Raw genomic sequence first — 22,349 nt, 5'->3', positions numbered from 1 at the left:
ACCTCCTCTCCACCGTGCAAATCAATCAAGAAGGAGAAAATGCGGAGGAAAGGAATCTGCCACATTTTCTGGCAGTAACGCGCAATTTAACCTGTCTGTCTCTATTTCGTATTTCTGCTCACTCAATTATCATAATAGCCACGAAAGCGGGCGGAGGCCGGAATGATTATGTCGGCGCCAGTATTTCCGCCTTTTTTAACGACCCCTTGTGTCTTGGTCCTTGTTCCTCGGTCCTCAGTCCACTGTGCTTGGTCCTGTTAACACACCCAGCAGAAAAGTCGGACATGTGTCCATGTTGCGGCTTTGTGGCCGCCTGACACGCACAATTAAGCCAGTGTTAGTCCAAGGATACGTTCGTTCGCTATTGCTATGCTCTCAAAATCAAATCAAATAAAATCACGATTTACAACGCTTGCGCACGCATCCCGCCCCACAAATTTTGTCTAAGCTTTTTGCGGGGGAGCCAAAAGACAGGAAAACAACAAATGCCATGAGCGGTGAGATTCTATTTTCCTAGCGTTCCGAACTGTTTGCGTTGCGCCCTAATGCACTTGACCTTCGAAATTTGAATCGAAATCCAAAAAGCCATTCCCCCGTGCAACTCAAGCGAAACAACATTTGGTAACAATTCGCTGACGTTTGGCTGTCTCTCTCTTTTTTTCTATCTAGCCTTTATTTTCTATCATCTATTATCATCTACTGATAATGTTAAATATTTTATATGGATATTATTGTACTTGTATTTTTTGTTTGATTTAGCTGTAATGCTACTACTCGTACTTATTTTGAATCGACCACATTTGGGTCTTCGAGTTGCCTGCCATAATACGCAAAGTTTTCTTATTCTTAGTTCAACTCGGAAGTATCAATATCCAGGGCGCTATTGCTTCCTTTCGCCAGAAGAGAGATCCCGGCAACGTCCTCGAAGGACAAAGGACACGCAGTGTCCTCGCCATTGTTGCCAGGCATTGTAAAGTTTGAGTGTAAATTCCATTAGGATTATATTACAGCACTCCGACTACACACATGCGCCGATGGCAGGAAGGCGGGAAGGAGGGAAGGCGAAGCCACAAAAGTTTCGTCTGGCCCATAAAGTAGGAGAATTCGCTTTATTATCCTTGGAGCGAGCGAGTTGGCAACGGCGCAGGGATGGGGGAAAGTTCAAATGGATTAGGGCCAAGCGCTGGCGAAGCCCCACAAGGCGTTGGCTGCTCCACTCACACGCGTGCTGAGCAAGTGGCAGGATATGTGTCAAGGACATGCCACATTTGAGAGTGTGTGTGCCTGGGACGGGGGCGGGGGGTCTTACTCGTACCCCAAGAATGACCCCCAGCTGCTCCTCCCGAGCTGGGTGCAATGGGCGTGGCCCCTGGGGCTGGGCTAAAAAACACATTTGGGACACATTTGTGGTCCGCTAATTGGTGTCGCTCTTCCCTGCCTTTATCACCTGTCTTTCCGATTCCGATTCTCTTTTTACTGCCGCTTCCTTTCTTGGCACTCCCCTAACTCGCACATTTGTAAATTCTTTCGGGGATTTTGGAAACCACCCGCGAAGTTTAATCGAATTAGACTCTGCACAGAAATGTCCTTCGGGCCAGGCATTCTTTCTTTCCGCGCAAATAGAGAACTTAACAAAAAGTTCTGTGTATTTATGCGCGATTCGGGGATTTCCTCGAACTCTAAACAGCTGGCAGCTGTGCAGGAATTGACCACGAACTGCCTCCTGCCCCTTGCCGCTGGACACTGCCCTCGAGTGACGCCTCTGCATTTTCAGTTACAGCGTCGCCAGTCGGAAATTTCCATTAGATTCACTTCGTAGCTGTGTATCTGAGTCTCCATTTTGGCCGTTCTCGATTGCCGTTCGCAATAAATAAACACAATAAAGACTTTTAATGCGAATTCTTTCATAAAAACCACTAAGATGACGATGAACATGAACATGATGATGACGATGATGATGATGATTAGTGTTGGCCTCCGTCTCCATTTCACAGATATATTGCTTTTGCTTTTGCACAGACAGCTGTCGCACGGCCGGGAGAATCTAGTAGATACAAATGTATCTATCTTCTTGTTTTTTTCATTTTCCATTTTTCGATGACCGACCCAGAACAAGGTGCGAAAAGTGCTCTAAATCGCTTTAGAGGCGAAAAGCCGCCGAAAAACAAACCAAACCACACGGCAAACAAAGTAAACGCGCTCTTTGATAAAATTCCACACACAAAGAGGGGCCAAGAGTGGCCATAAATAACAATAAATAAAAAGAACACGCAAACGGCGAGCAGCAGCGATAATGTCACCTTAATCAACATAAATCGCGTCGTTGTCACAAAGTGAATTAGCTCTGGAAATTAATTAGATTCTGCCAAATCGAACATCGAATAACCGGAGACCTGGAGACCTGGAGTACTGGCGTACTGGAGTACTGGAATACTGGAGAATACAGGGTAGCCGGAGGCAGGCGAGTCGAGAACTAAGAGGGTAGCCAGCAGCAACTCATTGGGCAGATAAGATTTGCCCGTGCCTTCCACCGATAAGACATCTTCTGACACGCAGCCCTCTGATAAGCCTGATAAAAACACAAACTTTAATGAAAGCTCAGATTGCGAACGTCCTTGCAGGTACACCACGCAACTGGCGTATCTCCGCTGCACTCCAATGTTTTCGCTTATCTGGAGGGCAGTGACTAATGACGCCTCGCTCCTCAGATACTGACTGATAAATGCCCAGATACCTCTGTAGATATCTGCGAGGTGAATGTAACAGATATATGTACATTTCGATTGAACTATAGTTCTTCTCTCCACAGCATATATCCCAATAAAACTGATATGTGTACAAGTGTGTGCGGCAGTTTTCAACCCCAAGAGTTAGACCAAAATATTTTCACTTGCCAAGTCGCTATCCTCCCCGAAATTCTGCTCTACCAATTCATTTCCATAATTTTCCATTTTCGAAGCGTTTTATTCACTTCTCTGCTGATAGTTTGAGTTTTATGGCCAGCAATACACTTGATGGCTATGCGGGAAAGTTACTTGGGGTAATATAAACCATTCATTATTATATTTCCAATACGTGGAATAGTTGCTTGAGCTGACTAAAGTCCTCTAAAAGATATCAAGACATCTTAAAGATATCAGCACTATGAAACTTTCGGAGCGGGACATTGTTAAAGAGTACTTCCCAATTCGGTGCTCCTCTCATCATTGCCTTGTATCTGCAGAACAGTTTTAATATTTGTGTATTTTTGTTATTCTGTGGGTCCGTCTTGCTTTGTGGCTCCCAAAATGAACGCGTGGAACGTGCGCGGAAATGTTTATAGCTGAAATACTTGCGCAACGCGTTCTCCATCGCCACCAACCACCAACCACCCCGCCACCACGCAACCCCCGCTGTCAGGACATTTTTGGCACGACAGCGGGACGCACTTGGAATGTGCGAAACTTCCCAGCCAGTTGGCTTTTCCTTTTCCTCACAGTGTGCGCTTAATTTTTATAACAGCTTTATGTCATCTCCGATCCCCCCTTGCCCACACCCTGCCAGCCCGTTGCGCTCTTAAGTGAATAATAAATTAATTGAATCGCCACGCGGCCCATTTTCAGCAGGGTTGGTCGGAGGAGGAAAGTGGTCCCAATCTCGAACGCTCGTCTATGGGCCATCCGTAAAGTTTTATGTTAATGGCCAAGCAAGGGTTTATGCTTATCCACACACACACAACCACCCACCCCCCTCCACTACCTGCAATTAGCAAACTAATCAAATTGCAGATATATACACTATCTAAATGCCTAATTACAGTGTAAATTTGTGGCCCCTCTGCGGAGATTTGCTGCAGTGACACTTAATTGGAAAACAGAAAACAGCTGACAAAGAGCACCGCACGGAGCCGAATCGCTTTTCGTATCTATCAGATAGATAGATACGAGCACACTCGCTGCGTGCTGGCTTTCTGTGGTCTTTCTGTGTTTGGCTTTGGCAACGCTTTTAATTAAGCCCGGCCAAGACAGCAGGGAAGCAAACAAAAAACAAGGCACGGAGCAATGAAAGTTTGCTTTTATGGCGCACAAACACCCTCTCGGCTGGCACAATATCCAACTACTTCCAGCTCAAATCCATTTCGGAATATGAACAAGAACTGCGAATAGATGAGGAACAACAGAAGAAGGGTGGCAAAGTTAGCATTCTATTACAATGAAGTGGAGGCCAAGCCCCCCCACAGCATCAAAGGCAATGAATCCAAATGAAAAGCGATGACGCAGGGGAAAAATCAGGAATCAAGATAGTGTACATTCTGATTAACGACAGAGTGAATGCAATCGAATCAGTTTGATTACTTTATAACCAACAGATAGGTCAAAATTGTGTATATTGGCAACATACGAGTCTACGAGTATTGGGGCACTTTTTCGAACACCACGCTTCGTTTCACTGCTCTTCCCCACTTTCAGAGCATGTTTTCGAAAATGTATGAGGTCCACTCCTCTTGGCCTTCTCCTCCCTCCTTTCCCCACTCAGTGGCTCGTGTGAAATGTGGAGTGCGACCCAGGCACGTAGCCAAACGAACCGAACCCAAACCGATAATCGTCGGTGGCGGCAGATGTGCGGACAAATGTATATACTTTTCATGTATTATAACTCAAATGCTTAATGCACTTATGCGGCGTTTTCACATCGCACGCCCCATGCCGCGATAAATGCAGGTCCGTGCTCAACCTCCTCCGCCTCGATCATTACATTATGTATCGCAATTATGAGGTGTTATTAAATTATAACGCTTGTTGTGCAACTCCGCCGGCTGACAATTCATTCATTGGCATTCGACCGCGCTGCTACCAATCGTATGCAAATGGAATCCCAATCCAAATTCAAATCCAAATACGAATCCGACTCAGTCTCTGCCTGAGTCACCCATCATCAGTCACAGTTTTGGGATATTTCGGATACCTATAGTATGTACATATACGTGACCAAAGTGTATGCGCCGATAAATTTGGAAGTTTCCCAACAATAGTAAATAAATCGAACTAACACTACTACTGAACTGCCGCAGTTGAGCTCAATTAATATGGAACGCTTTTAAATGAGAGGGAATAATGCATCGTTAGATAAGTTGATTAGTAATGCCCTCAGGAGACTTGTGTCGATGCAAACGATAGTTGAGTTATAGTGCCATAAAAACAATCAGCTATTCGCTAGAATTGTTAGAATTTGTTTTATATGTCGCCAGTTAACTTCAATGGCATGGCACTTGCTGATTGGACGAAAGATGGACACCGCAGCAGCTCGATTCGATCTCCACACGATATCTCCATCACTCGTCTGCTCTCCGGGCTTCTGGCCATTTGCCGTGCTCTCCAATCTGGTAGCCATCGATCGCCTTGGCTCGTCTGGCAGCAAAAACTCGCACACTTGAGGCCAATTGCCAACATGCCGGCCACAAATCAGCCGCAAATCACTTTATTTCCAAGTGGCAGCGAATCAGCCGAGGAATGTCAATGTGGAAAGTGCAGTTAAAAGGTTTCCGGAGAGGACGGGCTGAACACTCCTGCTAATTTGAACAATCTACGATCTAGGGCCACGCAACGTATGCGCATTATGAAGCCAACTAGATTCTTATATATACTTGTGATCCTTATGTAGAAAATTAAAACGCATACGCTCTTAAGCATAGAAGTTCTCAGTTGCCCTGACCCCAAATGTTCTCGGGGAGGCCACGCATGCGCAGTTCGCTATCGATGCCGCTGATTTTGAAGTTGACGTCCGCCACATTTGGTCAAAATCAGCATTGCCAACAGAGCCGGACCCCAAGTGGAAGTGGAAGAGTCGGGCCAAATGGCGAGTTTATGTGCGTTTTGTGTTTTGTGCGATTTTTGCAATTTGCTCGACACGAATGTCAAAAGTGATTTTCGTTGCAGTAGAATACGGGGAAGAGAGCCACATCAAAGGCAGTAAGGTATTAAAAGCTCTCACAAACAACGAAAACCCGAGCCCCAACAAAAATAAAGAAACATGCGAAAGTCATAAATCATAATTCTTTATTCTGCCTACGTTTTGTTGTTCGCTGCTGACTGAATTTCGGCTCGAAACGGACAGGGGGAAAATTTGAGTGTGTGTGTTGGTGGGGCTAAAGGGGGTCTAAAATTTATATAGCACGCCACACACACATCAGCAAAGGCATTACCACAAGTGCACACACTTCTGGCCAAATGATAAATGGCCGAGAGACAGCAGCAGCAGCAGCAGCAAAAAGGCAAAATCGCTCATAAACCAAATTTTGAGCGAAATCGCCTCTCTCCCCTCTCCCCTCTGAACAACCCCCATCGCCGCAGAAATGCCTCCAGCCCTCCCGTGTCAAATAGTTCATCTTCGAAGGGGCACAACAAGTAATTGGGGATGAAATAAATTCGGAAAAATTCCTCTCGAATTACGTGGGGGGAGAGTCCATGAATTGCCACATATGTAGATATTCTATCAATCAAGTGGATTGTTGAAAGGATTCGCATTGAAACGCTGGCGCAACTCCATAACGCTAATGATCCTTCAACCCTTCAATCCACCTTCGTTCGGTGATGAGTTGATTTTGATTCAACTACGAGTAAGTTTTGAGATAACAATACATCCACTTTTATCGCCCCTATTTAGGGGTTATCGGGAGTCAAGCGAATTCATGGATGATTGCCTTCAATTGCATTTCAATTCCGTTTCAATTGCCGCCGAGGAATTTCGCTGCAATTTCTCCTTCTGCTCACCTTCACCTCGCACAACCCGAACGGAATGTGTGTGTCGCCCCTCGAACGCCACCCCCTCACCCTACCCCCTGGAAATTCTAATTGTGCATGCACATACATACGTACATACATACATATGTACATATAGATACAGATGTAGACATATTGACACCCTGGCACCCGATCTGTATTGGCTATATGGCCAGTGGACCTGGTCTCAATTAGCCGATTAATGGCTTAATTGAGGCGTATGTGCGAGTATGTGCGCGGGGGGCTTTTCGGGTGCGTGATCAATCACGATCAATCGTGATTTGTAAGCTCGATCGCGTGTCACGCGCTTCGCCGGTTCCCCGGTTCGCCGAGACTTACATAAATCAATTTAGCCGAGTTTATTTTATAATTTAATTGCTTTTGTTTACGTTGACATGGTGCACTCACGTTCGCGGGTCTCTCTCTATCCACACACATGTGCTCATATGTACATATGTGGATACATATGTATATCCACATCATACATATCTCTCAGTCACACTCACTCACTCTCTCTTTCTGTTTTGTCTCTGTGCATTTTGCAGATTCGATGCCGATGTGAAGGGAGGTGCCGGCTGTCCGACGTTCAACGCATTGCATTCGCTCGGCCTTAGCGCTCTGAGCAACAACAAAAGTCGGGGATCTGAGCCGATGGAACCGATGGATCGACCTTACTCCTCTGCCGCCGGCCCCCTAAGAACCCCAATCCCAATCGAACCGAAGGAAACAACACTCTAGACAGCAAAGACTCCTCGAGTTTGACATGTGATAAGCAAAAAAGTGAAAAGTGTGTGCCTCTAAAATCCAATATATAATATATATACAAATACACATATACACAAGAGATATATAGAACAAACAACTTTTTGAACAGTCCAACAAAACAAATGCAACGCGTAGGCCTTTAACTGTGATTTAACAATACATACATAGCAAACAAACGAAAAAAAAAAACAAAAAACCCCAGTTTGTTACGATTAATTTTAGTTCGGTTTAGTTTTCGTTTTATTTACCGTGCGTGCAACCGTCGACGTCGACCATGTTCAATTCCAACATACCGGCCTCCTCGCTGCTGAGCATCGACAGCGGCGGCCTCCTGATGGGCGGCCATACGCCGAAGACGCCAGAGATCCTCAACTCGCTAATTGCCATGACCAATCCGCTGGAGAACTTTAGCTACAGTTCAGCAGCGGCGGCCGCGGCGGCAGTTTCCGTCGCATCCTCATCTGCATCCTGCAGTGCCGCCTCCACGCCGGTGGTCACCGTGCGCCACTTCAACGGCCATCCCAATGGTCAGGTGAGCGATTTCCCCCCCATCCATCGTGCGGATACATGGCGTATACTTAATGTGCGTATACTTTATATGTACTTGCAGTCGCACTCGCAGGACAGCAGTCATTCCAGTTGCTCCGGATCACCGCTCGACTCCCCAGCGGGCACGGCCACCACACCAAGCGTGCAACAGGTAAATCAATCAGTCTTGTGAAATTAAAATTAGTACAACCACCTGTATTGCTGGTGAAGCATTGTTGGGTCCTTTTTGCCAGGAACATTCACACACATACAAACATAGTTGGAAGCTCATATTTATTTCTCAAACACACAGCGCTCGCTCATCTACCGAAATAATACACAAAATGCGATGCAAAACGTTAGGAGATTCTAATTTACGAGAAATTAGTTGAACAAAAATTAAAAAGGCGTTGCGATGCCTCTTTCTTTCACCCGGCCGTTGCAGCAATTAAAACCCGCGCTGGCACAACGCCTATAAATTCGTTTCAAGTAATAATCATAAATCACATTTGCACACACGGATGATGGTTAGCGAACGGCGGTGGGTGGAGGGAGGAGGGAGGAACCGGGGCTTATATAGTCTATAGACACCTGCCAATTATTGCTAGGTGCGGGTAGCGGAAGGGGAGCGGACTAGGGATGCGTTCGTTGCACAACGCAGAGATCGGTTCGAATCGGCGGCCTTTAGCTCGTATGTATGTGGAATTAATCGCTGAAGTTGACACCACCGCAGCTACGTGCCTCATTAAGGCCAATGTCAGGCAGCCAGCCAGCCAGTCAGTCAGCCAGTCAAGAGTAATTCGCCCCACTCGCACTGAGACTCAGATTCAGCTTTAGAGGCAGATTCAGATGCAGATACTCGAACTCAGCGCCGCAAAAGTGAAATCAATTCTCGCTGCGTCTTGCAATTGACGCCCACTCAACGCCGAAGCTCACGTCGGTGTCATACGGACGGACAAGCATACGGACAAATGGAGAAATGGACAAACGGACGGACAGAGCAACAGTCCAATGGCCAGTGGAGAGTGCGTGGGTCGATTTTGCACGGCAGAGTGTGCTGCGTGGGCAAAACAGTCATCGAATAAATGAATGAATGAATGAATGAAACAGGCCAAATTGATGCGGCCAGATTAAAGCCAGATTGATGCTACAAGTGCTTGTGCATGAATCCGGTGAATTGCGTTGGGGGAAAATTAGTGAAAAGCAAGCAAGTCTGAGTTGGAAAACACAACTCAAAGTTAGAAAAGCAGTGGTGCACCATTGTACTAGAAAATGTGTTCCAAGGCATTTAGTTTCTGTCTGCTTCTTCAACGTTTCTTCAAACCTTTCGATGACTAACTTTGCGAACTTTGCCTCATTGCAATTCAAATGTAGCAGGGGTTTTCGACCCCTAGTTGAACCCCGAAGAATCGGACCGGACCCGGACTCATTCAAAGGTTTCCTGTCCTCTCTCTCCGTGTGTTTTTCTCTTTTTTTGCGCACGCCAAATATTTGCACAAATGTTGCCGAAAAATAGGGGCAAATGTGAAATGGGGATAAATAATAAGAACGGCAAACAGAACGAGCGAGAAATGTGCAAAAGTGCAAACAAGCCAAACAAAATGCAAATTTGCCAGCCCGAAAAATTGGCTCTTTTATGCGTTTTCGGGTGAATTTTGCGACTAAAGTTGCAGCGATGCGAAGTGCAAAGAAAGGCTCGGTCGTTCCGTAGGCTCTTTCAGAATCAGAAAGAAAAATCCTGAGCACTGTACAGATGCGTAGATACAATACTGTATATATATATATTTATATATATCTGTACGGACTCTTTGACTGAAGCCGCGACCTGTGTGCCGTCCATTCCCGATCCCACTTCCATATACATACATCTCCATCCAGATTTCCCCCGGCGCAATTGCACAATTTTCCAGCAGACTTCGTCCGACTTATTGAGTCGACGCTGACCATATGACCATATGACCATATGGTCATGTACTGGCTCCAAGTTGCCAGCGTCTTGGATTTTTTGGGCGGAGAAGGGGGCCCGGCGCATGCGATTATTATGATTTTGTTTTGGATTTCGGTTTCGGCATTCCTTACTTGTCGCTTTTTAAACACAAAATTTATTTATCTGATTTCTGGGTCAATAAATATAGCGCAGCGTGCCTAAAATTCAAATGGAACCCGATGCCGAAATGCCGAGAAATTAACAGAAGCGCAAAGGCAACATTGAAAAGAAGGGCGCGTTCAATCAGTGGCATCCGAACAATTTCTCGAGCAGACAACAAAAAGAGTGCGCAAAAAAGGGAAGCCCCGAGTAAAAAATACGAAAGAAATAAACACTACACTTCGGTCTGGTCGACAACTCAATGACCTGCTGCATAATTCGCTAGCTTCAAAAAATGCTTTTCAGTAATGCGCAGGATTGAGTAGTTGATACAAACATACTCGTATGTAGTGTAAAAACCTACCGACGTAGCTCAGCTAGTTGTGCAATCACTGAGGATAAAGGGTATTTCAGCAGCTGATATAGCTGAGTGCAGTACGCAGTCAGTCAATCAACGAAAGTTGACACAGTGCGCGGAGCAGAGTGATGACCATCTGTTCCTGTCTGGGGCCGGGGCCCTGTGGCTAAGGGGCTATGGTGCTCCTCCATAAATGGAACTGACCCAGTGCAGGCTGGATATATCGAGGTTACTTCGGTTTGCGGTATTCGGTGTTCAGTTTCTGTTTTCGTAGGCCCACCCACCACCGCTTTCGTGAGCCCAATCGAGTATGCCGCGTGCACTTGCCTCGGTACAGAGAGCGCTGAACACTAAACTTTCTGGTTTCTGGGCGTGGTGATTGTCGCAGATTTCTATCTGTTCGCTGTAATACTTATAATTCATGCACAACTCGAGTGTCCCCAAACCCCAAACCCAAAATCCAGGTGCCAAGCCCTAAGCCAAAGCGCGAAAAAGGTTGCTTGAGTAAATCACCGGGCAAATAAACAAACAAACAATGCTGAAAAAGCCGCTTTAGATAATCTCCTCCCGAGAAAACGGACCGCGATTCGTCATATCTTTATATCTGCGTCCAACTCCCGATAAACTGTGTCGAGCTCTCACTCGGAAACCTCAGCCAGTTCACGGGGAAACTCGCACAGATGGCAAGAAATCGCCGCACAAGCCAGACACTTATTTAAATAAAAGCCGTATATCTTTTTCTAAGTTCCAGTTATCATAAATATATTCCACAATTAGGGCGAATAAAATACGCTGTAGCAAGGATATTTGGTGGTATTTGACTTCAACTCACTCTCGAACTACCTGACTTTCTTTGCAGACCTGTTCGCGCCTGATCAAGGAGGGCCTGAAGCTGTCCATCCAGAGCAAGCGCAAGCTGTCCACCTGCGACTCAAGCTCCGGATCGGAGCAGCCGCACTCCAAGTACTCGCGACGCAGTAGCAACCACAACGGGCACAGCGGCAGCAGCAACAACTACAGCGGCAGCATGAGCAACGCCAACGATTTGGACGACGACTGCGAGGAGTCCAGCGACGACGACAGCGAAACCAAGTCACAGCCCAAGGGACTAACTCCGGAGGACGAGGACAGACGGCGAAGGCGCCGCGAGCGGAATAAGATTGCGGCCACCAAGTGCCGAATGAAGAAGCGCGAACGCACACAAAACCTGATCAAGGAGTCGGAGGTCCTGGACACCCAAAACGTGGAGCTAAAGAACCAAGTGCGTCAGCTGGAAACCGAACGGCAAAAGTTGATGGACATGCTGAAATCGCACGGATGCCAGCGAGCCGGAGGCTGCCAGCTGCCCAGCCAACTGCTCCAATCGCCGGCCCAGAAATATCTCAGCGAACTGGAACTGGAAACGGTGAGCATCGACGGTCCCAACTCCGGTAACAACAACCAGCGGCTGCAGAGCATACCCTCGATGGCCACCTTCAAGTATGGCTCAAAAACGGCGGCGGCCATGGCCCAACAACTGCCCAATGGCTACTGCAAGCCTTCGCCCAGCGCCCAGGAATTCGAGCACGCCGGCTACCAGCAGCAGCAGCAACAGCAGCCACAGTCCCTGAATCCCGCCGGCAACAACGTGGTTGACCAGCAGCAGGCCAATCCCAGTCCCAGTCTGCTTTCCGACTACGTTCCCAACTGCGACGGCCTGACTGGCAGTGCCAGCAGCCACCCCAATCACAACAACAACAACAGCAGCAGCGGCGCCAGCACCAACACCAGCAATAACAACAGCAACATCAGCAGCCACAGCAGCAACGCCACTAGCAGTACAACGCCCACCGCCACCAGCAGCGCCATTGAGTTCGTGAAGAACGAGCTGGTGGACTCGCAGAGTCCCTACACCACCGCCCTCAGTGCGGAAAGGTTCTTGTTCGAGCCCAGCGATGGCTTTCCGGACATCAAGCACGCCTGTGTTTTGCCCTCGCCCTGCGGCATCAATGGCCTCAACATGGCCAGTGTGGTGAACACGAACGGGAGCACCGGCAACAATAATAACAGCCACCATAATAATAATAACAACAACAACAATCACCTGATGGACTTCCACCAGGGCCTGCAGCATGGCAACATTGGGGCCGGAGTGGGCGTTGGCGTCGGAGTTGGTGTGGGAGTGGGAGTCGGAGTGGGCGTGATGACGCCCTACGATGACGAGCAGTTGCTGCTGCTGAAGAATGGATGCTTTGCCACCGATCTGCTGTCGCAACTAGTGGAGGAGGGCGGCGAGTATGTCGACCTGGACTCAGCCACTGCCTTCATGAACAACGGCAGTTGCCTGGCGTGAGGAAGGGCGCCGGACAGGGAGCGGGATCGAGACCGCGACCTGCTGCTTCCAGCCTTCGAACAGCCAAACACTCAGCAACAGCAGCAAGCAGTCCAATACCCGGCCGGGAAGGAAGAGCCACCGGCCAGTCCACAGCTTGATGGGCAGGTTCAACTCGAACTCGAAATGGAGCTGCAACTCGGAGAGGAGCAGGATCCGGCTTGGACTCATGTAGACTACTGGTGCTAGGGCATCATCATCCACACATTAATGTTAATCTTAAACGCCACTCATCGACTAAGCAGGAGTACAGTAAAAAAAAGCCGCAGTTCCCTTCAAACCCCAACAACCAATCCGTAGCGCAGATCCCATTTCATTCAATGCGATCCCTGTTATCAGTTATATAACTAAAACTTTCTTTCTTTCAAAATCAAAGCCAGATATTTCTTCCTAGCCTACAACTCTCTTACATAGAATTGAAAGCAGACCACAGATAATTTTTTGAGCCACTTGCTTTTCGGATTCTTTTATCCTAAGCAAACTTTAAATCGCTACTATTTAACACACGCAATCCAAGATCTTCCAATAGCAGAGTTCCCCTCAAAGGTCTGGATCCCGCGATTCAATCAAGGACCACTCGAATAAAATCCCCAACCCGAGATACATCCCCGCCCCCAAGAACCCCCATACCTTGATCCCAAGTCCGCCTGGAGCCGGCATCCAGCCTGTGGCTTGACTACCTCATGAAGCAAGAAGCAGAAACAATTAACAAGTAACTATCATTAAAGAGCTGTAAGGAGTAAGGTGTAAAGAGCGTAGAACAATGGACAAAAGGCAGAAACAAAAGCAGAAGCAGAAACGAGAGCACACAAACACACGCGCAGCGGTGAAAGAAACACTTGCACAACTGTACATAACCAAATTTTTATACATTAACTAGGTATATCGATTAACATTCCATTGCAAGCCTGCGAGAAAAGCAAGTCGAGGGAAGAAGAGCAGTAATCAACTGCTAGCAGTCACATCCGCATCAGTAATTATTAATTTTAATTTGTTCGATTCTTTCAAGCATACATAGATTTGTTTGCTCTTTGCTCCCATCAAAGCCTTAACCATTACATATATTAATATGCTTATAAATGTATAAACAATCGAGAGATTAGAGAGAAATATTCGAGATGAGAAGCAGAAGCAGTAACAGAAGGAGGAAGCCCATGCGATATGACGTTTGATATTTTTTTCTAAAACCTAGGCTTAGTCAGTGATAAACCCAATATGTATATATACCGCATATATATACAGACTTATATATACATTTATGAATTTTTGTTTTTTTTTTGTGTCCATAAATCGTAAGCTATGTTTAAAAAAATAAGTAAAATTGCCTTACTCAAACATTAAATCGACAAAAAAAAAAAGATCTTTGAATTGACCACTAAACCTAAATTACTAATCTACACTTTGTTAAATCTTTTGCAAAACTAATCTATATATACCAGAACAACAAAATATATAATTATAATATATATACAAGAGATATATGGAGAAAGATGAAATGTATTATGTATAAATTGGTGGAATCGAAGACCTTAAAGTGCTGCTAAATTTGAAACTTTACAACTCCTTCTAACGTGCGCCTTATTAAAATTTTGTAATTTATACTATATACATATGGTAGGAAAAGTCGAGGGATATATATATGTATATATATATACAAGCGTGTACTAAATCGAGGTTAAACTTATATTTGTGTGTTTATTGCTTGATTAACGAGATATATACATAATTATACACAGATAAAGCAGTTAATTATATATACAAGTGTGTGTACAAACAGCTGTGAACACCAAAAAGTGGCCTAAAGGAGAATCCAAACAAAACCCAAACAAAAGTAATTCCCCCAACAAGTGCTTTGAAATTATTTCGTATTTGTAATTGCCTCGAGCTGAAAAGAGTTAACCAACGATACCGATAAACGATAAGCGATATAAGTATATCTATGTTAAATACGCAAACTATTTATAACATGTAACGAACCCGATGAGCTTGTCAAGCTTTTTGAGCACCGCCTTTTTCTCTAGATCTACCAAGTCTACCATAATGTTATGTCACCACGATACTTCTCAAATAACACTCAAGAATGCGTGCCTAATTGTCCCAATTGTACGATATTCACGCATACAACCGACAAAAAGCCTTTCCATTGGAAATGAAACTTTAAGATTAAAAATTGTATTGAGCATACCTTAAGAAAAGTTTACCTCACACACACAGAAACACTCGCACACAACACGACACAACAAACACACACACACATAGAAGGAACCCTAGAAAATTGTAGGGTGGGACTTCGCTCGCCGACAATTGATATTACATACAATACGTTCAGCTTCCAACAAAATTACCCAAAATATACAAAAACAAAAAAAAAAACAAAAAAAAATACTTTAACAAAGTTTTAACAACTCAGGTCAGGCGAGCGGAGCGCTGCCAGGGTTGCCACCACATTCGATGTTAAATGTAATTCGTAACTGTAAATGTTAACTGTAACTGTAATGGCAAAATGCAATCAAGTCCACGATGTTAGCCCCGCTTGTAAAGATTATTTTATTTATTTTTGTATTATTTCCCAAGTTGTTCTTTGTTTTCGATTAATGTTCTCTAATATATATATATCTAAAATATGACCATAACGAGTGGCGTTTCAGTTCTTGAGTTTTGGGATTGGGGACTCTCTTCTGCCAGCAGCTGAAATAATAGCGGAAATATCCTTTAATTAATAGAGCATTGTAGGAGTAGATCAACATCATCGGAACAACAGAACACCACCATCCATCGCTCTCACCCACGCAGGACTCATCGATTCTTTAGTGGCGCATCTGCATTTTCCCCACCTTGACCTTGACCTCGACCTCGAACTCTGACCTTGACCTGGGCCCGGACCCTCATTCTTAGCTTTTAGTTTTAGGTTACACAATGTTTTTTTCGACGAAAACTAAATAACTTAAACACAACATGCGCTACAAAAGTACCTGGACAAATGTAACGATACACGATAAACAATAACAATAGATCAGTCTTTGTTATTACATTGAAAAACGAAATCGATACCCGAACTCAGCTGCAGGCAGAAACGGGAAACACAATCCAATCCCCATGAAAACCCAAAAAAGCCGACAAGAAGGTCCGTTTAATTGTATAGCTCTAGGCCTATAATATATATCCATGTATATTGCTAAAGATATTGATATAATTAATGAAATTTAAATGTGTATATGTCCCGCAAACCGCAAGAGCAAACAACAAAGAAACCTCCCACAAACTGTGCTAAAACAAACGTAAGAAATAATAATACTAAAAAAAGTGTCGGGATAGTCTAGTTGATATTTGTGTAATTTTGACCAGAGCAAAACTACACGAGAAATAGATCTAGCTGACTAACGATGTGAAAGCCAAACAAAAGGATCAAGAGCAAAACAGCTAAACTGCAAAACAGCAAAACCGCAACGAAGCCCAATCAATTCTATGTGTAACAGAAGGATAGTTGATAGTCGATAATGTTAACTCTCTCATCCCCCAAGTCCATCAATCCATACACCGTGTGTTTCATATTATTCCGTAGCCTACCTATCTACGTATGTATCTCTAACGCTCGCTGTATCCACATATATCTGTATCTCTAACTGTATCTGTAAACCATCACCGATCCGACCACAACAGATCACACTCTAAAAGAACAACAATAAATTCAAGTTTAATATTCAACAATGTGAGTTTCGCTTTTGATCTACCTGCTGGCCCCCAGCACCAAAGATCACTCATGGATCTAGAAGCCACCCGACGTCATCCCGCCCGGGGGGCACTACACCTGAGTCAACCCAACCTGCCTTTAGAGCAAGTGGAGCTACATATACCCTTTTTCTACAGACAGGCTGGTTCTGTTGTATTTGCTCTATCTGGGATGATAAGTATGTTCCTCTGGGAATATGAGCCAAATTAAGAACTTCAACAATTGATAGTTAAATAGTTGATATGTACGGTGGATTCTTTCGTGAGAGAGTTCATATTCCAGGGTACTTTAGTGGTGGTCACCAAGTAGAATTGCTTATTCGATTATGCTCACTATTGGCGCGTGTCTCCGCGTGGGCGTGGGACAATCTGTCGACAATCTACTCGACCCGATCGGCACCTCCAACCCTACCGATTTCAGATTCGATCTGCATCGCTGACGGGCGAGTTATAAACAGACGGTGACATCATATCTTGCAGGCGGGACGCATATCTCAGAGAGTGCGACTGGCTGTGTCGCCAACTATTCGTGGATAGAAAACCCTCCCAGTCCCCAGTCCCCAGTCCCCGGTTCTCTGTTCTCCGATTGCCCAGATCTCCGTCGCTCTGCTAATATGCATAAGTTGAAGGCTCGCTTTCGGTGCTCCGAGCCGCTGCGATTGTTATGGGGTTGGGGCGCTGCTCGGGTGATTAATGCTGCCCCCGGCAGTGATTAATGCCTAATTGCTTATTGAATGTCATAACAGTAATAAAAGATCAAAAAACAGCGTTCGAAATCCTTCTCGCTGCAGCGTGTGTCATAGATTAGGTCACCGCCTCCACGGGAGTCTTAGGCGCCGGACACATATGTATGACATATCGGATGATTCCCAGCCAGACAAGCCCTCTTTTTGTTCCAAACAATGACTTAGATAGACTAGAGCTTCTAGTCAATAATTTCATGCAGTTAATAACACAAGCAACCTAATCTTTCCACGATCCTTTCCAGAAGCTGTTGGCTTGGCTTAGAGAAATCCGTGATCGTTGCAAATGTCACACGGCTAGAATTAGAGATCTAGGTGTTCAGATCCCACGACCGATGATATATGTGAGCAACGGCGGCTGCAGAAGTCTGATAAATTATGGCACCTAATCGCATGAAATATCGGCCGTAAATAACCAGAGAACGCACTATCATTGAGGCATTCTATTAGCAATCGCAGTGGCACACGCAGGTGTATTTGTATTCCAGCTCAGATAGTCTTACATGTGTTGCAGCACCGCGTATTTATAGACGTGCGTTAAGTCAAAAATTATGCCACCCAGGCCAACAGCAGGCAAACCACAAGTGCGCCTCTGACCAATGGACATGTCTCCGGGGTGCAACTTCGATTTCGACCACTCCCCGTACACGGAGCCCAACTGACGACCCACTGTCTGCCAAGGTCCCGTCGCCATCGGAATCGCTGGAAAAGTCGAGTCTCGATGGAAAAGTCTGTGGTCTGTGAGTCAGCGGTTCAGCGGGAGGTCAGGAAGCAGTGGCGGCGCTTCGATTTTCTGCCGTGGAGATTGGTGAAAGAATATCGGGCGTGCCGCGCTCAAGAACGCAGTTCAATTAACCTACGCCCACAATTAACTGGCCAGCTGGGTGGAGTTGGAACTGAACTTGGTTCGAGTAAAAGTTCGGCGACTTGACAGCTTAAGAATAGAAATCCAGAATAGATCAAACAAAGTTCTCCCTTGAAGTTGGGTTCCATGATCTTAAGTCAATTTCAATTTGAGTAATGAGAGCAAACGATTCAGAACTTGTTAATTGTTAATTACAATATTGTCATTTCAAATGGCACAGGAAATAAATAATCTATTGATGCATACAATCTAATCGCGAATATTACCAAATTATTGTGGGTCGGCTGTTGTGGAGGTATAAAATTAAAAACATTAGGAACAATGTTAAAAACAAAAGTAGCCCAATATTTAGTTCGATAATTGCAAATAAAGACGGACGATCGATTTATCATAAACATATGAATGTACATATAAACATGCATATGTATGTGTAAGTAAGATGAAAGACTCGGAAAGTACCGCAAATGAGGATTTAAAGAGACGCAAAAAAAGTGGCAGCGATGAACATACATATTTCACATCTCGCCTGAATATTTAATCTAAATATTGAAGGTGAAGTGGATATTTCTCAAAATCCCATAAGAATACAGTCTGTTAACGCGAAATCCAGCCATTAAAGTCGTTAAATCGAAATTGTAATGGACGACATCTTGGCAGAGCGAGATGGCATCAGTAGCTTACGAAATTTTATAGCGCTGATCATGACTAATTGGCAATCAATCAATCGTTAATGTTTACCAAGCGAGTGCTGCATTCAATTTGCATGTGTACTATACTATCTAACCATTACTCACAGCAGGTATCCACATTTTGCGTTTTTTCTTCTCGGTTTCACTTTTTTTTTGCTTCGCTTTTCTACTTGCCACTTGTTGCTGTTGTAATTTATGAATTTTGGCGGCTATGCGGATTGCAGTATTTTTTAGGCACAAGGCAGGCGCTATCGATGCCGGTTATCGGTGGCTTTAAATATATCGTTTTACGGATCTTAAAGATTTCTGACAAGGGCACAGCATTTAAATACGTTTAAAAATATTATTGGCTGAGCTTATAATTCCATTTGTTTTTAAGCCTTCCCTTAAGATGTTTTTAAGCGTAATGGCGCTAAAATTTTAAATATCGTATTCATTACCGCCATTGTGTTCCATCACTTACTTGAATTCGCATCGCCAACGCGTTAGCCCATTTTTGTTCTTCTTCTTCTTGGCGCGTCGTTTTGTCTTGGCATTTTGCAATTTCTGCCTCTTTTGACTCTGAAATGTGAAATAAGGATATAAAACAGCTCGAAAATGGCCCAGTACACGCCCAACCAGCGGCTGGCCACGCCCGCCGCACAGGAGTTCGGATTCCCGTACTCACCGTACGAAATCCAGGAGCAGCTGATGCAGGAGCTCTTCGAGGTGCTCGAGAGAGGCCAGGTGGGCATATTCGAGAGTCCAACGGGAACGGGGAAGTCCCTCACCCTCACCTGCGGCGCCCTCACCTGGCTGGCCAGGCACGAGGAGCTGGTGCGCACGGAAATGCTGGCCAGGATTCGCGGAGTGGAACAGGAGTTGACTGAACTGGAGGAGGAGAGCGAGAAGTCGAGCGATTGGCTGGAGAGCCAGGGAAAGTCCAGAGCACAGCGGGCGGAGCTCCTCAGGTTGCAACACCTGCGGGCTCTGCTGGACAAACAAGAGCAGCAGCTGGAGCAGATCAGGAAAGGAGCCAAAAAGCATAAACGGCAAGGAAAAGTGCACCCAGGCAAGCTTGAGGAACTAGAGAAGGACCTGGATCCTGAATCCGACTCGGATTCAGAGCACGAAACCGCCGATGGACCGCAGGAAGCAGCCGAAGACCGCTATCGCCCTGTTCAAATCTTCTTCTGCAGCCGCACCCACTCGCAGTTGGCACAAATTGTGACAGAACTGCGGAAAACACCTCATGGCCAGTCGGTGAGGTGCATTTCCCTGGGCTCGCGGCAGCAGCTGTGCGGGAATCCCGCAGTCCGGAAGCTGAAGCATGTGGGCCTGATGAACGAGAGGTGCCTGGATATGGCTACCAAGAAAGCCCGTCCCAATCCCAGCAAAAAAAGTCGGCTAACTGCAGAGACCAACAGTAGATGCCCGTTTAAAGCGGCTTCCCTGGTGGAATCCCTCAGGGATTTGGCTTTGACCGAACCGCTGGACATTGAGGAGCTGGCTAATGAGGGGACCGCCTGCGGTGGCTGCTCGTATTACGCCTCAAGATCCGCTGTGGAGCACGCTCAACTTATACTACTGCCGTATCAACTGCTGCTCCAAAAGTCCGCCCGTAATCAACTGGGTATAAGCCTTAAGGGGTCCATCGTCATAGTAGATGAGGCTCACAACCTACTGGACAGCGTGGCCCAGCTGCACGGCTCCGAAATCAACCGGCAGCAGTTGGAGCGGGCCAAGGTGCAGATCTCCGGCTATAAGGAGCACTTCCAAAAGCGTTTCGCCACCAAGAATCTACTGAAAATCAACCAAATCATCTTCATTGTTCGCCGATTGCTTAAGATTCTAGATCAGCGCATGGAATCGCAGTCCAACGGCTCCAGCATGATGCGCACCTATGAGCTAACCGCCGAGGGTGACTTCTTCAACATCGATCTGTGCGATCTTCTGGACTTTTGCGCTCGCACTCGTTTCGCGAGGAAAGTACAGGGACATGCGGATAGAATGGAGCGGGAACCACGACCCAGTGAGAATCAACCCCCTGTGTCAACGGCGAGGAGTCTGATCCTCCAGAGATTGGCCAGCGAGCAAAAGCTGAAGGAGAAATCCAAGTCGGTCAAAAGGAAAGTGGAAGACATCAATAAGGAAGATAAGGCGGGGGAGTTACAAGAACAGCAGAAGCCACCGAAGAAGCCGGTCCAGGAAGTAGCTCCTTCGCCCATCAGACCATTGCTGGCATTTCTGGAAACCCTCACCAGCAATGCTGAGGATGGCAGGATTTTGCTGGATCCCGTAGGGGGAACCTTGAAGTACATACTTCTCGACCCTGCCGAGCAATTCGCCGACATCGTTGCGGAAGCCAGAGCGGTGAGCTACGCAAATCCATTATATATGTATGCACCTTCTAATCACATTGCAATGCTCGGTAGATTGTGATCGCTGGCGGAACCATGCAGCCCACTCAGGAGCTAAAGGAGCAGCTGTTTACAGGTTGCCAGGATCGTTTGGTCGAGCGTTTCTACAACCACGTGGTGGCGGATGACGCGGTCTTGCCCTTTGTGATATCCAATGGCCCCAGCGGTGCTCCGTTGTCTTTCAAGTTCGCTCATAGAGCCAGTGCAGAAATGGTGGGTCCCTTTTGATATGTCTTCCATATTTGCTCCCTAATTGATGGCTCCACTCCAGCTCCGGGAGCTCTCAATGGTTCTCCGAAATCTGTGCCAGGTGGTGCCGGGCGGAGTGGTTTGCTTCCTGCCGTCCTACGAGTATTTGGACAAGGTCTACAAGTACCTGGAGCAGACCGGCACCCTCGAGTCGATTAGCTGCAGAAAAAGCGTGTTTCGTGAGGTCTCCGGATCGGCCGAGCAGCTCCTGGACAACTATGCGCTGGCCATTAAGAGACCTGCTTCGGGTGGAGCCCTCCTCCTGAGTGTTGTGGGAGGAAAGCTCTCCGAGGGCCTGAACTTCGCTGACGATCTGGGCAGAGCAGTGCTCGTGGTGGGCCTGCCGTATTCCAACAGCCAGTCGCCGGAGCTGCGCCAGCGAATGCAGCACCTGGACGAGAAACTGGGACCGGGCGCGGGCAACGAATACTACGAGAATCTCTGCGTGAAGGCTGTCAACCAGTGCATAGGACGGGCAGTGCGCCACATCAACGACTATGCCTGCGTATATCTGCTGGATAAGCGGTTTGCGGACCCTAAGATACGCGGCAAACTGCCGAAGTGGATTTCCCGCCACATCGTGGATTCGAACGCCGCGAATGGTGGCTTCGGAGCAGTACAAGCGCGCACGGCTAGGTTCTTCAAGGGCCGATAAGCCTTGTGTACACCTTCTTCCATAATAATTGTATTTTAGCTTTAATTCTTAGCTATAGTAATCGTGTTATTATTAAAGTCTTTACTTTTCCTTATGAAAATAGCATTTGTAGACCATTGTAAATGGTTAAATATAGTGCTTAATTATTTGAAAG

General features: G+C 46.1%; 2 protein-coding genes and 1 long non-coding RNA gene across 3 annotated transcripts in view; 2 read left to right on the top strand and 1 right to left on the bottom strand.

Moving 5' to 3' along the window:
- The window catches only part of LOC6724852 (activating transcription factor 3), a 32,595-nt gene extending 16,024 nt beyond the window's left edge, over window positions 1-16,571 (top strand). Inside the window, exons 3-5 of the mRNA XM_016173147.3 lie at window positions 7,304-8,055; window positions 8,134-8,223; window positions 11,355-16,571. Of these exons, the coding sequence (XP_016037635.2) occupies window positions 7,798-8,055; window positions 8,134-8,223; window positions 11,355-12,827 (1,821 nt within the window). The 5' untranslated portion in view covers window positions 7,304-7,797 and the 3' untranslated portion in view covers window positions 12,828-16,571. The remainder of the gene's footprint in view (window positions 1-7,303; window positions 8,056-8,133; window positions 8,224-11,354) is intronic.
- LOC27209007 overlaps window positions 1-19,142 on the bottom strand; it is a 44,862-nt gene extending 25,720 nt beyond the window's left edge. Inside the window, exon 1 of the long non-coding RNA XR_001601138.3 lies at window positions 18,998-19,142. This is a non-coding gene — a long non-coding RNA (uncharacterized LOC27209007). The remainder of the gene's footprint in view (window positions 1-18,997) is intronic.
- Window positions 19,143-19,348: 206 nt separating this feature from the next.
- On the top strand, window positions 19,349-22,295 carry LOC6724851 (ATP-dependent DNA helicase DDX11). The gene is made up of 3 exons (XM_016173148.3): window positions 19,349-21,244; window positions 21,307-21,504; window positions 21,563-22,295. Exons 1-3 carry the CDS (start codon window positions 19,490-19,492, stop codon window positions 22,193-22,195), a joined length of 2,586 nt encoding a protein of 861 aa, XP_016037634.1. The 5' UTR covers window positions 19,349-19,489; the 3' UTR covers window positions 22,196-22,295.
- Window positions 22,296-22,349: the final 54 nt, after the last annotated feature.

This window comes from Drosophila simulans, chromosome X (assembly GCF_016746395.2).
Source record: "Drosophila simulans strain w501 chromosome X, Prin_Dsim_3.1, whole genome shotgun sequence".
NCBI lineage: Eukaryota > Metazoa > Arthropoda > Insecta > Diptera > Drosophilidae > Drosophila > Drosophila simulans.
The sequence above is the reverse complement of the archived record's forward strand: the minus strand, read 5'-3'. Positions and strand labels throughout refer to the sequence as shown.

What these genes read in the sequence shown, in the direction of transcription:
- LOC6724851 (XM_016173148.3), top strand. Translation starts at nt 19,490, where the DNA reads ATGGCCCAGTACACGCCCAACCAGCGGCTGGCCACGCCCGCCGCACAG. An exon ending in TCGTTGCGGAAGCCAGAGCG is followed by an intron (nt 21,245 to 21,306) that starts GTGAGCTACGCA and finishes AATGCTCGGTAG; the next exon opens with ATTGTGATCGCTGGCGGAAC. An exon ending in ATAGAGCCAGTGCAGAAATG is followed by an intron (nt 21,505 to 21,562) that starts GTGGGTCCCTTT and finishes GCTCCACTCCAG; the next exon opens with CTCCGGGAGCTCTCAATGGT.